This window comes from Pagrus major, chromosome 11 (genome assembly GCF_040436345.1).
Source record: "Pagrus major chromosome 11, Pma_NU_1.0".
Taxonomy (NCBI): Eukaryota; Metazoa; Chordata; class Actinopteri; order Spariformes; family Sparidae; genus Pagrus; species Pagrus major.
Genome location: NC_133225.1, coordinates 17,688,393 through 17,704,018, shown reverse-complemented (window position 1 = coordinate 17,704,018; position 15,626 = coordinate 17,688,393). Strand labels below are relative to the sequence as shown.

The following is a 15,626-nucleotide window of genomic DNA, read 5'->3' as shown; positions in this document are numbered from 1 at the left end:
ATGATAATGGCAAACACTTTTAAACACTTTAATGGTAACATCTATTGTATTTAGTATGACATTAAAATTATAATCAACTAGATTTTCATCCTATCATTGTATCTGCACATTTAACTCACAAAGCCTGAACAGTTTCCATACACATATCTTCACATTTTACAGATCTAGTCACTAACTGGTACAGGGACCCCCACTCTGGATTCAGATGTGCCTGTCAGTGGGTCTGTGTAATCGTCTCTCTTTGCTTCGAGCCACCATGTTGTCATGTCTCCTTTTCCCTGTCGGGTCAAGAAAATTGAGAGACGGAGTGAATAAGAGAAAGAGAGGAGAGTCATATTGCAAAGCATGTGTGCCTTTGAATTTTAAATAAAGCCATTAGGGTTTGATGGGGGGCAGAGAGCAGCAGCTGAGGCCACCTCTTAGCAAGACATCGAGTGTCAGCAATGCAGGGCCTGTCCGCTGGGACCCGAGAAGTAAACCCCTCCCCCATAATCACACGGGCACCACCCAAAAAGAGGTCTTAGGTTGCAATGTGAATAGAAGCCAGTGGAGCTGGATAATGCAGTACCTCCCCGAAAAAGAGAATAAATACCAGACACACCCAGTCTATTTTCCCTTGGAGGGAAGTTTTGAATTTCCTGTGATCTTTTCAAATCTTAGCCTCATAAATCCTTTGTCGTTTTCAGTTGGTTTTCAAAGCAGTACACCAGCTTGTATGTGGTTATCGCTGCGTATTTAGCAGTTAACTTCACAACGGCACACATCAAAGAAGGTAAAAAGAATTATATGCAACAAAGTTCATCACCTTAATTGGGTTAAATTCAAGAGATGCTGTGGATGTACACTCCAGTTCATTAGATGCACCTAGCCCAAGATCATTCCTGCAATAAATCCTTCCTTTATAAAGGTTATAGTGTTCAGTATACAGAGAGGTGTTTTGTTATTTAGCCTACACTCATTGACAGAAGGAAGATAAAAATAATAATAATAAAAAAATAAAAAATAATATAAAAACCTTTAATGGAAGCAGGGTATATTGTAGGACTGATGTATTAGACTGCTTTAGTTTTAGCTACAAGAACCTTGTAAACAGGCAACTGAGAGTGTATCAGCTCTGTCCAGTGAGATCTTCGTTCCAACACAATAAAAAGGTCCAATCACCAGAGTAACCACCATGACCACGACAGGAATGTAATCAACACAACCCTCTCTCCAACGATTTTCACTCAGTCATCCAAGTCATGGCTATCAAAGGAGGGTTGAATCTAGGGCAACTGGACTTAGTTGTAGATACTTGAAAATGTTTTAAATCTCATCCAAGGGGCTTCTTCAGTTCTCTTCAGCGTTTTGTGAAGTAGTGGCAGACTCAGGCTGTCTGAGGGGAAGTGTGAAGAAAATAAAAAGGGCAACCTAGAGAGACATTGGGTCACTGTAGAGGGCACTTTAAAAATGTTTTATCTACCATATAGGCATCGTTTTTTTTGTTTTTTTTACATGGATTACCTGTGGGACAATATGTACATCACTCACATGACGTCATCACTCAGTTACATCATTTAGGTATATTAATACAGTTAAGTAACATAACTTAAAAACAAATAACTCTTGACTCTTGGTCACAAACAGGATCTCCAGAGAGAACATCTTGTGTGTGACCCATCCAATGACTCTACTTGCACTAGAGGGGCGCTTCAAGAAGTGATGCTGGAGGTGGAACTACAGCGTCAAATTTAGAAGTGTTGGACCACTGACCAGGCTGCTGTATTTGATGTGTTGGGGGTGACAAAACGCTGACAGAACAGCTACAGGAAGCTCATACATTTCCTGGGTTTTCCACTGTAGCCAGCAAATATATGTCAATATTATTTAGCATAGCGAATATATAACATAAACATATAATGTATGAATATAACGTTACCTTCACATTAAGTGTTCCTCTGCATGTCAGAACGTATCCTCTGAGTGTTTGAAGCAGGTCAGCTGTGGCACCACTCACCTGGATCTTCAGAGCTGTGGACATACACAGCGTGTGATACTATGTAGTAATACGAACAAGGTATGCCTGAAATGAATTGTATCAGTTGTATTGTTTTGTATGATCTTGGTGCATCATTATGTCTAAAATGTATTGCATGATTTTGATAACCTCAGTTCAATCAACATTATTTGTATGACACAATGTGCTGGTCAGCAAATTGAAATTACATATATATAAATGACTAAATAAACTGAATAAACAAACTGACCTTAAAGGAGAACACAGTTTCATACTGTTTTACTTTGTTTATATGTGGTGGACCCTGCCACCTTTCTAGCTTCAAACAGTGTTCTGGGGACTTATTTTCCTCTGAGAACAGATCGTTTATTCCGTTATGGAAATTCTAAATAATTCTGAGTTTGTATTATTACCTCATTAATATTGTAAATATGAAAATTATGATTCTGAATTTCTTCTCCAGAACTACATAGTGCTCCTTTAAAGTTTAGGCTTTTGTTTTTACTTCTGGACCGAAAGTCACTCAGTGCTCCTCCGTCATCCCATTAGTTTAATGCAGAGGATTAAGTGTCTGGCGAGCACATTGTCCAATCCTCCGTGTTGCTAACTCCACTGCGATGTGCTGGTGAGCGACCACAGAGACAATCATGTTTGACACCATTGCAGAAGCCAAAGCACAGGCCAAAGGCTAATTCTGAAATGCCCCTGGAGCCAGTTACAACAGCAGTGCAGAAAAAGCTCTTCATCAATAACTTTACCTGACATTTTGTGTGACCTACTGCTCCGCTTCGAGGTTTTAATTGGATGAAAGGCAGCGTGTCTAATCCTTCATTACCTTCACTTGTTGATTCCATCCGTGATGATGTGTTCACAGTGTCCCCAAATAGGCAGTATCGGGGCATTTTGGTGCCAACTACACCAGCAACTACAGGTCCTGGCAGAGAAAAACAGCAAAGAGCAACACTTTTGGTGAATAACACTGCATATGTAACACTGCATGATCAAAATGCATTTGAGGTTATTTAAGTTACTTTTGCCCACATGAATATATAAATGAAGCAGTAAAATCAACGAAAAGATGAAACCCAGAGAACTAAAACTGTGATATTGATGCATACATGTGTAAATGTGGAGCTGATCAGGATGAATGACTGAGGTACGAGCATACAGGAGGGTTTTCTCATGACGAACAGGAACATTTATCAAGGTAAGAAGGGAAAGTTTTACTAAAATATATATTTTAAAAAAAGGTATCTTGTGTCATGTGTCATGTGTCATTAAGGCCCATTTTGATGATGCAAGTCTTCACATAAAAACATCTTTTTAGCTGGAGGCATGTGATGCTAAAATGATAATGAATTGATTATTTGTACAGACCAGGCTGTACCAGGCTTTTTTCTTACTTTAGCTATATTATATATAATACATTTAATTGAATAAATGCCTCTCAAAAAAAAGTTTTAAAGACTTAGACTGGGAAATGATCATAAAAACAATGCATTATCCCTTTCAACATGATGAGATATTAAAAACTGTAAAAGCTTTGGTGTTGCTCATGAAACATTATATATCTATCTATCAATACAATACAGTAGCATCTGATATGTGCATACAGGTTGTTTAGGATAACTCTCTATCACATTCTGCAACCTTTGAACATTGTAAAACTATAATATGTCCTCTGAAAGCCATCTGTTATCTCTGGGAAAATACTGCATAAAGGGTCATTGTCCTGCTATTGTGAATCATACACTTCTGATGACTTGTGTCCTAAATGTTTTAAAGTAAAAAGAGGTTTCTGAGGCTAAAAGGAAATTTTCTGTGATCGGACTGCCGTCAAACTTTAGATTATATGTGATTTTTAAAATTGGAGTTGGCACCTGAGTGGATGCCGGCGCGTATCTTCAGCTGTGTGTCAGGCTTGTGAGGGATCTTGAAACTGTGGCAGACACTGACCAGATCAAGTGCCATGCTGGCTATCTCTCCAGCATGATTGATGCCATTTTCCTGAGGGACCCCAGAGACCACCATGTCTGGAGGAGGAGCCATTAGTCCATGAAAAACAAGAATAAAGGAAGAGGGATGGGGAGATAATCTGATAATAAAACGTCAGAACACACATTCAGTTGCTCTTCAGACAGTAAATATTGTTTTAGCCTTTTTAGATAATCAATTTCAGTTGTGTATCTGCCAATCATATATTTTCATCCGCTTGTTTTTAAGCTGAGATATATTTTTTAGAAATCCGTTTTAATGCTACGGAAGCCCTGAAGGCAAGTGAGAAAAAAAATCTGGGGAACCAAGTCCGATCTTCTTTTCTCTCCTGTGTTTATTACTTAAGAGGAGGTGAAAAAAAAGAGTAGGGTTTTTTTGTATTTCTTTACTTTAGTCAGAATCATTTTTCTATGCTACCTTTATTTCATGTGTGTAGAAAAAAGTTTTGATGGGTGATTATTTTAAAAATTTTGTATGAATCATTCTTCTATGTTCGTGTAAATGGTATTAAAACATCTGACAGGTGTTTTTAATATTGCTTTTTTTTTTTTGTCAGGTTAATTTTGTGTTTGTTGTTGCAATACTCAATTTCACCACAACAAGGTGAAGTGCACCACCACATTATTATAGATAACAGAGGCAGTAAGACATTGAGGTGTGCGGCACCCTCTAGTGGCCAAAATGATTATTGCAACAACAATAATCTGACCAAAACAAATTCAAAATTCAAAACTTTTTCCGCCCATTTAACAGATTACTTGTTCTTAAGTGACAAACACAGGAGAATAAAACAGTTTGGATAAGACTTACAAGTCACCAGATTTTTTTTTTCTTACATGTCTCTCAGGGCTTCCATATAATCATGCTTTATCAAAAATGATTTATCACTTTGTAGAGGTTTAAAATCAGTTTTGTTCATCCTTTCTTACAAGCATCGCCGATTGTCTCCACTTTGTAGACGTCATAATTGTCAATGATGTCATCGAAGGTGGTGTATAGCTGATTGAGGAAGTTGACAACCTGGTGGGGAGTGCTGGCACCAGACAGCTGAGTGAAGCCGACAATATCACTGTCACAGGAGTAATACAGAGTTAGTTATCATACAATCTGAAATTGCTTGTAAAATAACATAAAAGGGGGTGAAAAATTAAAAATAAAAAAATAAAAAAATAAAAACTTACTGCTGAAGAGACATATTTAGGTGATACACTGCAACTGGGAGAATGTAAATTTAAAAATATAATTTCATGTGATGAACTTGCTTTACACAACACACACCTGAAGTAGACGGTGGCGTTAGAAAAGCTCTGAGCCTCTGTTGTTCGACCCTGACGAAGGTCATCAGCCACCGGCTTTGGTAACATACCTGAACAGGAGTTTCATGACTTATTTCTGCTGAAAAATGCTCCAGTGCTGCTTCTGTACCACTAGATGGCAGTGAGCACATTTGATTGTGTCCTTTCATGCTTCGAGATTAACTCGTATGAATAATGAATTGACATTAACTAAACAGTAACAACTCTTTCACATGAATGTGTATCTGCTCATTTTATACTTTGCTTTTTATCACCCCTTACATAATGCACTACACAAATACAGCCCTGCTTATATTTGATATATATGAGTGTTATCTCTGTTATCTACTAAGAGCTGTACCTGGCTGATAGCATGATTCTGCTTGGGAACACTTATCAGAGACATGCAAATGTTTCACATCTTACTGTATAAGAGACGATCTGTCTTTTGTTTCTCTTGAAGGAGGTCTTGTGTTCTTTCTGCAACTATGGACTCCAAATGTTTGCTGTACTTCTCCATCTGCAGTTAAAGAAACTTGTGTCTGAAACTCACAACAATCCAGATGGCAAAAAATAGCATTTCATTTTGTTTTCTTAGCATTTGTCGTGGATATACAACCATTTTGGAAATGCACTCTCCGATCCAAATAATGTCACATTACATTCTGTGTATTTCTTGTACTATTCGGGTTATTATAATGCGTACTGTGCATCTTCACATTATTGTTATTCCATGATATTTTTTTTCCATATTTCAGTGGGTTATTACCAGGTTCATCATCATGTCCACAGGGCTGACTTTGTGTGGATTCATTTTGTCAAGGATCTTCTTCACCTGCTCAAACGTGGGCCTCATGGTGACATTATTAGACCAGCACTTCTTAATGAGCTGCTCAAGAGTTTCAGAGTAGAAAGCAACATCTTATTGTTTAATACAATGATATTCTTATGACATATAAGATTCATCTAACATTTACAGTTCTGGTAACTTTTGCACATGTGACAGACCTCACAGTATTCTCCTTGACTGGGACAGTCAGTATCTGTCTTCCCTATTTTGACTTCAGGCAGAGGGGGGCGCCACATGAGATCCAGCCTCACTCCCTCAGCCTGGTCCTGACAGAGAGGACTGCTGGTTACAAAGCAAAGCTCAAAAGGAGGCCGAAGGTTGTAATCTTCAGAGACGGCTGTCATACTCACTGAAATGAGGTCAGAGCGAGTTGCAATCTCAACCAGAATCATGGAGTAGCTGCGGAGAGGAGGGGAGAGTAAAGAAAGGATTTTATTTTCCATCTATTTGCCAGTGCAGTTACGAAGAGCAACACCTTTCATATGTATTAAGACGCTTTCCACTGTCCTGTGGCTGAAGTATTACAATCCAAAAACATATTACCGTTTATACTGTGACAGACCAACACACCTGTAGACATCTGCTGCTGGTGTCATGTTGGTGCTGCTTCCCAACAGGACCTCTGGGGCACAATATATGCGATTTACATCCCCACAAGTGAAGCCATTATTGAAGGTCTCTAAGTTCTCTTTTCTGTAGGCTGTTAGCCCATAATCTGAAGCCAAACACAGAAAAATACAGAGTACAGTGAGCAGGATGTTGTTTTTGCCTTGATGATAACGTTGGTGCTGGTGTAGGATCTGGCAGAGTAGTGCAATGACTCACATAAAGACATGATTTGTTTCTTGTGTGTTGAAAGACTTATCACATCTTCAAACCACAGATATGTTATATTTGTACATTTTCGGGATGACGTTTCCATATTTTCAAGGAGACGTCCGGGAATTTAGCAGCCAGCCTTGTGTCAACAAAACCAAATATTGTAAGCCAAAACATCTTTTCCTGACCCTGACCAAGTGGGTTTTGTGCCTCAACCTAACAAGACCTGAACCACAGTGTTGTGACAACATGAAAATTTAAATTTAAAGAAGCTTATTTAATTTAATAGATTGGGGTTTGCAGAAATGCCAACATTAAGTCTGCCGTTTGGGTTGGTGTGATTAAATAATGGATAAGTTCACCCAAAAAATGAAAACAAACAACAAACAAACACCCATTCAAAAGATGAATGGATGATTAATAAAATAATAATACAACTAATGGAAATAAACTTTTTTAATGGAGGATTGCAGAAGATATCTGCTAGTTTAAGGTGTTTAATGACACATCTTTCTGTAATGTAACAAACTCAGAACACACTTAATTTTTGCTTTACATGGACTGAATTTTCACAATGGGGACAAACTTTGGTGAACACTTTGACTTTGACTTGTCAGGCTGCAGACTCTGATAAAAAAGACTGGTTGAAGGTTATAATCTGTGTCTGAGGATGATATACTGTTACCTGAGATTTTGCACACCCAGCGATCATCAATGACACAGTTTCTTGAGTGAAGTCTCCCATGAAACATCTTGTGCTGGTGGAGGTATGACATCCCACGGGCGATGTCAGTAGCAAAGGACAGTCTGCAGACAACACAGAAATATAATACTGACTTTCTCGCAGCTTGAATTGCATTACTGTCTATTGAAAAAAATGTATTTTAACCCTTTCTATGATCGATTATGTGACTGTTCACTGGTGGTGTAGAATACTGAGTCATCATCATGGCTCATCTGAAGGATTCAAACCAAAATCTGGCATTTCCTGCTGAGGTTTTAATCAGAAAAATACATTTTGCATTCCATAACAGTCATCTGTGGAATAAAACACCATAAAATCCTTCATCTTATCAACAACAAGCAGTGACAAGACCACGATTTTAGCTTTCAAACTTTAAAAACGTAGAAATAATCGAAAGATAAAGTAAAGGTAAACAAAGAAAGGAAAATCAGCTAAATGGTCAACATCTTAAAACTTAAACTGTGCTTTTTCTCCCACCTGAAGCCCCAGTTTATGGGGATGTCATCATTCAGCAGCACATCAGACAGGCTTCCTTTGGGGCAGTACTCTGTGATGATGCTGACGTACGGGACCTCGATGGATCCACCAATGAACTTGCATAGATTTGGGTGGTCCAGTTGCCTGTAGCCGATATGACAACAATACACAAGCTGCAGGAGTTGTTCTTTCAGTTGGGAGACTTTATTATGTCAGGAGAATCATTCTTCTGCTCCTCTGCAGGATTTTCCTCACCTTACTTCTTTTACCTCCTTCCTAATGGTTTTAGAGAGGGTGAAATTTTTATTCTGGATGTGCTTCACTGCCACCGTCTTCCCATCACTGCAACACAGTTAAGATCATCAAGTGAGGCGAAATCACCTTAATATACAATATAGAAGAAAATATTCAACATATATTACATTTTTACTTTACATTGCATTATATTACTTATATTACTACGAGCATTTAATGAACTAATAATGGTGTTGCTCACTAGATGCCTGGCTGGATGTAGCCTCGTTTGCAGCAGGTGTTGACCCCGGTACACACGGTCACATCAGTCGTTCGACTGATGGTGGAGATACTCTTGATGCGCTGCATGCTGGTGGTGCTGCCGAGGCCCAAGCAGCACACTCTACCTGCATACAGTTAAGTACAGACCAGCTCAGTTTATGTTAATTCAAGAATAGTTTGGAGAAAATCTACTGCTGAGATATAAAAGTGTTAAAATCAAGTACAAGCACGCCTGTGTTGTATATATCGATAAAAAAATGCTTTCATTGGAAGGTGTTTAGTGGGTAAAAAATAAATTAATTAATAAAAAACTTCAGTTCTGGCCCACTCGTATTTGACATCATAGCAACATTTCTAACAGATGAGATGATATATAGAGATATATACATGATTTTTGAGAGTTTTCTATACATCCGTAAACAGAGTCTTTTAACAGCTCCAGTGTGGGACAACTTACTAAATATTATGCTCTTGTAGTTGATGATCCAGCTTTCATCCCAAAACATCCTCTGTTTCTGGTACTGGAGCCACTGAGGAAATTCAGATAAACATCAGCACATGATCACCTCCTGTGTTTGTGAGTGTGTGAGTGCGTGTGAGTGTGTGTGTGTCTGTGTAGCAAAGACTGACCACCATGGTCATTATGAAGCCGCTGCTGAAGAGAGCGACAGGGAGCCCGATGGCCACCTTGGTAGTGATGGACATCGGGCAGATGCCACAGTCTGCAGGACAGTTCAGACAGTTTTCCTCTGGCTCACAGACGTCATCCCCACACACTGAAACACAATCACACATCATACAATTTGGGTTCCCTTTCACTGAATTCAGTGGCAGAGGAAGTACTCAGATCTTTAACTTAACTACAAGCAGCAAAACCACACTGTAAAAATACTCCTCTTTAAGAGGAAAAGTCTCTCAGTCAAAATTCTGGAATAGTTTAAAAGTATAGTTCAATATTAGAAGAATGTATCTTACATTAAGAAGGGTGAGAACCAGAGGGGTGTCTGTAACATTTTGGGTGAAAAAAAACTTTTATATACTATAAATGAAAGCTCTCTTCCTGTAGAAAGAGCACATGTGACTTCTTAACCTACCCAAAGTTATTAATCGAAAACCAGAAGACCCAACACTGAACACTGTGAACTCTTTGGTGCCCAAAGGATGCAAGTGCTCTTGTTATGTTATTTTAATGCTTTTTAAATAAATGTAAAAAAAAAAAAAAAAGTTAATTAGGTATACTGTCATCAGATTTTTAAAAAGTGTTAATATTAAAGATTGAATTTATTTAACATAGTCAGGATACATATGACATGGTATGGCCATTTTTTTGTTTTGGCTCTCTCCTGTAAACTTGGTCAAATGTCTCTTATGCCCCTCTGGTCCTCACCCCTCAATTATCGGATCATAATTATTGATGCATTCATGTGCAACTATTTAAAGGTGGGGCAAATTTGAGTCAGTTTGCCAAGTTTTCCAATTTGTATTCATTAAGTTCTTATTTTATCCCATCTTTACACATAATAATACATCACGATTTGTTTGTTGACTCACTTTTGCATTAACCTGAATATGAAAAGTAACTACAGTTATCAAATACGAGTAGCAGAAAATTGAATAACTCAAGTAGAGTACAATTATTTCAAATCTGACTTAAATACAGCACTTAAGCAAATGTACTTAGTTACTTTCCACCACTGACCGAGATAAAATGTAACGGAGGCACATGATAATGCACATGAAAATAAAGTTTATTATTTTAATTTAGCTGATAGTGAGGCAGTTGTTTTAAAATAATAGCCTACTGCAAGGTCACAAACAACTGCACCTGTTTTCCTAAAGTGTCTGTACAGATTCAGGATGTAAACAAGACTGTGCTCTCAGTGTCTTTGTTTGGTAAATAAAAAGCTTATTTATTTAGTGCTGTGTAATTATTAGTTATTATTAGTTTATTTAATCAAAACCAGCCTTACAAAGTGCTTTCAAACAAACGCAAAAACACAACGATAAAATACAAGGTAATGTATGAGCAAACAGGCCGGCATAAAGGAATAATAGAGACATAAAACATATAACAATGGACGATTAAAACCATAAAGACACCAAGAAAACAATAGGTACATTAAAACAAAGCAAAAAGCAAAAATAAAGACAAAAAAAGTAAACACCACATTTATAGGAAGGACTTTCAATTAAAACAAATCTTTAAAAGTGATTTAAAATTGCTCAACAACTCAGAAATGTTGTGCTAATATTGTTATACCAGGTCATGGCTGAGCAGCAGAGGCCATTACTCAGCACACACTGTACTGATTCAGCAAATCAACAAACGGGAACTCGGGTGTGAGCAGACTGACCTTGAGCGCTGACCACAAGCACTTTGGATTCCAGTGCTGCGTGCATCTGTCCTATTTTGATATGAGCAATGACTGAGGTGACTCCCACATGGATCAACACCACCTGTGTGAGAAAACACCATGAGAGAAATCAAAAACAAACTTGTAGCATGGAAGAGTTTGGATGTGTATTAAAACAAAAAGGAGGAAGGTGTATGATGGATAATGTTTATTTTTTGTACTTTGTTTCAATAAAAGATTCATTAGATGCATGAATGAAAAAGCAGTTCTGCAAATTATTCAGACCTCTGACTATGTGTATAAAAAATAAAGAAAGAAAGAAATCCTTCGGAAAACTTTGACCTAAAAATGAATCCAAACAATCAGGAAACCATCAGAGCCGTGGATGTATGTGTGAACTGAACCACAACAATGAAACTTTAGTATAAATGATTTAATTCTTGTTTTTCTTACTCAGTTTTCTGTACTTATACATTTACAGTCGTTTGATGAGCCACAACCCAAAGAACGGCTTGCCCTTGTAATTTTCTGCTAAGAGACAAGTAATTACAACCTGCTGCCATGTTGTATCGTGACATACCAACATAACAGACTGCAGCCTTTACAGTGTGTCACTTTGATCGTGACTTTTATATTTTGGCTGGGTGCAAGATGAATCCCCCTCAGACAACAAAGTCAAAGCTGAACATCTGCCATTTGACAGACCCCCAAAAAGGTGTTAATAACGGTACATGAAATTAGATATTTGATATGGGACTGTAAGAAATACTGCAGATCTTCTCCAAACCTCAGCACATGCTAGAAATTACCCGTTCCTTTGAAGAGTTTTGTTTGGGTTGGCTCACCTTTGAAGTCCAGTATTTCTGGGTCATCTTGCCTGCTTTGGATACAGTGTGAGTCACTATTTTACCATCGTCAGGAATCCACGGGCCACAGATCCCACCTTGTTTCTGAGAAGAGACAGAGCGACAGTTGGGAGAGGTTTGAGTCCAAAATGTGTCCTTAAGACAGTTTATTCACCTGTTAGTAAGTGCCGGCATTGTATTATAACTGTTCAGCGTTTAATAAGTTGTGTGCTCATTCATGGAGATGATATGTCTCTACTTATCTCAAAAACTTTTATTACAACTGAAGTAAGATTTTACTCAAATTGACTCCATATAATAGATGTAGCAGGACTCAAGGACTCTAACATTGTTTCATTTTTGAAACCCTAAATTTACCTTGTACCTTAAAAACAGATACTTGAGGAAATTATGAGTTAATTCAGTGTACAAGGGTTCAACAGAATGTAAAAAGCTTAAATGAATAGCATAAAAATGAATCAGATTATCCTAAATGATAAATTAAAGTATATAATGAGGTCCTAAGGGTTAGGGTTTGGTGACATGACACCAGTGCTGCCGGGTACTCACCATGAGACCAAGAGGACAGGAGTGGATGTTGGCGTGATACACGCAGCAGTTCATTTCATTGGCGTTGTTCCAGTTTGCCGGGCAGTCGTGTTCATGACAGAATCTCTTTGCCTCTGATGCGTTACTACAAGGGAACAAGGGTGGATAGACAAATACATTAATTAACACACAATCCCATGATGATGTTTACGCTAGAAGAGACCAGCTCGCCTTTCTTACTGCTTGAACTTGAAAATAAAAGCAGGTTTTAGCCCAAATTAAGTTATATGTCATGTTTAGTTACACACATTCATCAGTCAGACATAAGTAATAGATTATTTGTATTATCTGATTAATTTCAGTTGTCCTCTTGCTTTTTTTGTAAAGTTTATTGAGACTATATAGTTAAAATATTGACTTCTGAAAACTTCCGACACACACACACTGTTCCTCTTGTTGTGGTGGTGAGGCAGCTGGCACACATCTGTGTGTGTGTGTTTGTGTTTCAGTCATCAGGAAGGAAGTAACTTTTCCCAGCAGACTCATCACAGATGAGCATATTAATATGTCTCTGTAACTGTATGTCTGCTGTCTGTGTGTGCGTTCTGGGCATGGCAGACGTTTAGGATTCCAGGTGCGTTTCTGTAACACACTCACCTGAACTGGAAAATCTTGTTCCTGACTGTGTAGTCGTAGAAGGAATCTGAGGCTGTCACCGTGTACGAGACGTTGAACTCTTCCCCATTGGTTACTTTCTCTGGAGGACGCTGCACCCAGGCCATTTCCAGACCTGTGTGACAACACACATGTCGCCTCAACGCAAACATTCAGTCACAAGAGTCTGCATACAATATGTATTTATTGAGTGATACTATCTGCTGTGTTTGCACCTAAATCAGCCAAGTCACTGTAACTAATCCTGGACAAATGCTTCAAATGTTGCCTCCTTCCTTTTCAGCCACAAAAGGAAAAACATCCGATTTTTCTAAATCTTCTAAAAACCAGCTGCAGTGAAGCAGTTAACCAAACAGAGAGCCAGGCAAACAGATAAATATATAATACTCACCACCACAGCTGATCATGTTGTAATCATTTGGACTGTTGATGGGCCAACAGTCGAACTCTGTGTTGTCCAGATCATGCCAGCAATTCACTCCCTGCAGGCAAGACGGGAAGCTTTTTTATGCAAAGGCAATTTTTTTCATATGTGTAAACATTTTTGAAAAGCCTAATGTGTGTAAATATCTTATCAGAGAGACAGGGCTGTTCGTGTTAGTGAGTGTTAGTGAATTAAATACATAACTCGACTGTGTAAAGCTTTGTTGGTTTGGAGCCAAAATGATAAAGAGTAAAATCAAACAGCACCCGACAACATTAACAGCACAAGCAAAAGCAGCTTAAGTATTATCACAGTAACACAGTATTATCTCTAATTTAAAACTGATTACAGAACGTTTCATTATCGAGGAAATCAGCCCCACAAGAAGCTGAGAATAAACCCAGCGATACACAGAAACACCACAAGCCCACGACCACATGCTCACAGCAACAAGTGTTTCTGACAAGACAACAAAAGCATGGAGGGTTCCTCAGCAATACATGAAAATGTGAATATTATACACTCAGTCTACAAAGTTGTTTGAGTTCTTTTTAATAACATGCACCACCTCTGCCCTCATTTCACATCAACGCAAAGTACATTTACAGGTTAACCTCTAGCAAAATGTGGCTTTTAGTCCCAGTTCCTCTCTGGAATCAAATCTTTTTAAGTGGTGTGTATACAATTTAAATCAATCTAATTCATATGTGTAAATCGTCGACTGTGTGAGAACTTACCAGCAGGAAACACAGGTAGAAGGATGCTGCTGTCTGTAGAGCCATGAGGAGGTTTGCTGCCATGGCTGGACCTGCTCTCAACTGACTGACTGACTTACTGACTGGATGGCCAAATGTGTGTGTGTGTGTGTGTGTGTGTGTGTGTGTGTGTGCGGTCACCTCAACCCCGCTAAAGTACCCTTACCCCTTTTTTCTTGTGGCCCACCCTCTCCTTTGTACCTAATTGTCCAATCAACAGAAGAGGCTCTCCAATCACAGTCTGATTATGTACTCGTTCACAAGGTGCTTCAACTCACCTTCAACGTCCTACAGGTCAGAAACACTGACTCCATTTCTACCTTCTTAAATTAGTGATATTCACCATGGTAAACTTTATTTCAACGAACTTGACATGTAATTTGAACATTCAACTCTTGTAAACATGACTATAGACACTTTAATGTTATCACACTTTACATTTTAGGCACAGTGGTGGAAGAAATCTTCAGCTCCTTTACTTTATTTAAAGGTGCGATGTGTATACATTTTAGTTGAAAACATTAAAAAATAACTAAAATTATTAAGAAATAACAGTTTTGACATTGTGATTTCTGTGTATTGTATTTCACAGATATCTATTGCAGTTAGTATGCTAACTAGCTAGTCCAAACCCGTCCCTGTGTGCAAACACCAACACACCCCTGCAGCAAAATTAACTGGGATTATCAAAAATAAAAGTATTCTGCAGAAAAAGTATCCCCGTCAGTGTTTTAATATTATATCTGATGTTTTTGGATTAAAAGTAGACTGCTGCGTTAATGTGTGTGTTGCATTCTACTGCTGTAGATGTTTATGGTTGAGCTCATTTTGACTCTTTTATATACTGCCGGGTAGTTTAGTCTACGGCAATGGATCATATTCTATAAGATCGTCATTCCCAACAAAGTCAACTTTTCACAAACTCAGAGAAAAAGCCCTGTTTTAGCTTTGTGATGATGCATTTTCAAGCAAATCTAAGAAGGTTGGACACTTAATTTAACTTAAGAAGTAGGAGAATTTTCTCAAACCTTAAAGGAACACTAAACCCTTCAGTTTATGAGGAAAAATCTAATTCAAAATCAGCAAATTTTAAGAAGACATGGTTTTCACTGGACCAGAAGGGTAAAAAATATTGTAATCTGTAACTAGTAACTAGTAGTAACGACCTCAAATATGTGACATAACACCACTGATTCCAGGACACTGAGCTCACAATGCAGAAAGGATGTTATTGTCTTCCTCAATGTACATGTAATGTCAACAGGAAATATCAGCTCCAGACCTGTGATCTTGTGGTCGGTCTACATTTTTTAATACTGTTGCCAAAAACG

General features: G+C 38.2%; 1 protein-coding gene across 1 annotated transcript; it reads right to left on the bottom strand.

Moving 5' to 3' along the window:
• Positions 1–109: 109 nt before the first annotated feature.
• Positions 110–14,340, bottom strand: LOC141004790 (atrial natriuretic peptide receptor 2-like). Its single transcript, XM_073476450.1, has 23 exons — positions 14,278–14,340; positions 13,508–13,598; positions 13,099–13,231; positions 12,463–12,586; positions 11,893–11,997; positions 11,048–11,150; positions 9,324–9,469; positions 9,151–9,223; positions 8,674–8,818; positions 8,433–8,519; positions 8,178–8,321; positions 7,641–7,762; positions 6,707–6,851; positions 6,487–6,535; positions 6,295–6,396; positions 6,056–6,175; positions 5,713–5,806; positions 5,270–5,357; positions 4,921–5,060; positions 3,877–4,029; positions 2,832–2,930; positions 1,919–2,010; positions 110–278 (listed from the first exon to the last, which is right to left on the bottom strand). The coding sequence occupies exons 1-23, from the start codon at positions 14,338–14,340 to the stop codon at positions 165–167; spliced, it is 2,532 nt and encodes an 843-aa protein (XP_073332551.1). The 3' UTR covers positions 110–164.
• Positions 14,341–15,626: the final 1,286 nt, after the last annotated feature.

Excerpts from the sequence above, each read along its gene's own strand:
- LOC141004790 (XM_073476450.1), bottom strand. The coding sequence starts at position 14,340 with ATGGCAGCAAACCTCCTCATGGCTCTACAGACAGCAGCATCCTTCTAC. Across the intron at positions 8,520-8,673 it reads TACATCCAGCCAGGCATCTA|TGATGGGAAGACGGTGGCAG; the intron begins GTGAGCAACACC and ends ACTGTGTTGCAG. Across the intron at positions 6,397-6,486 it reads CTCGCTCTGACCTCATTTCA|GCTGAGGGAGTGAGGCTGGA; the intron begins GTGAGTATGACA and ends TGTCAGGACCAG.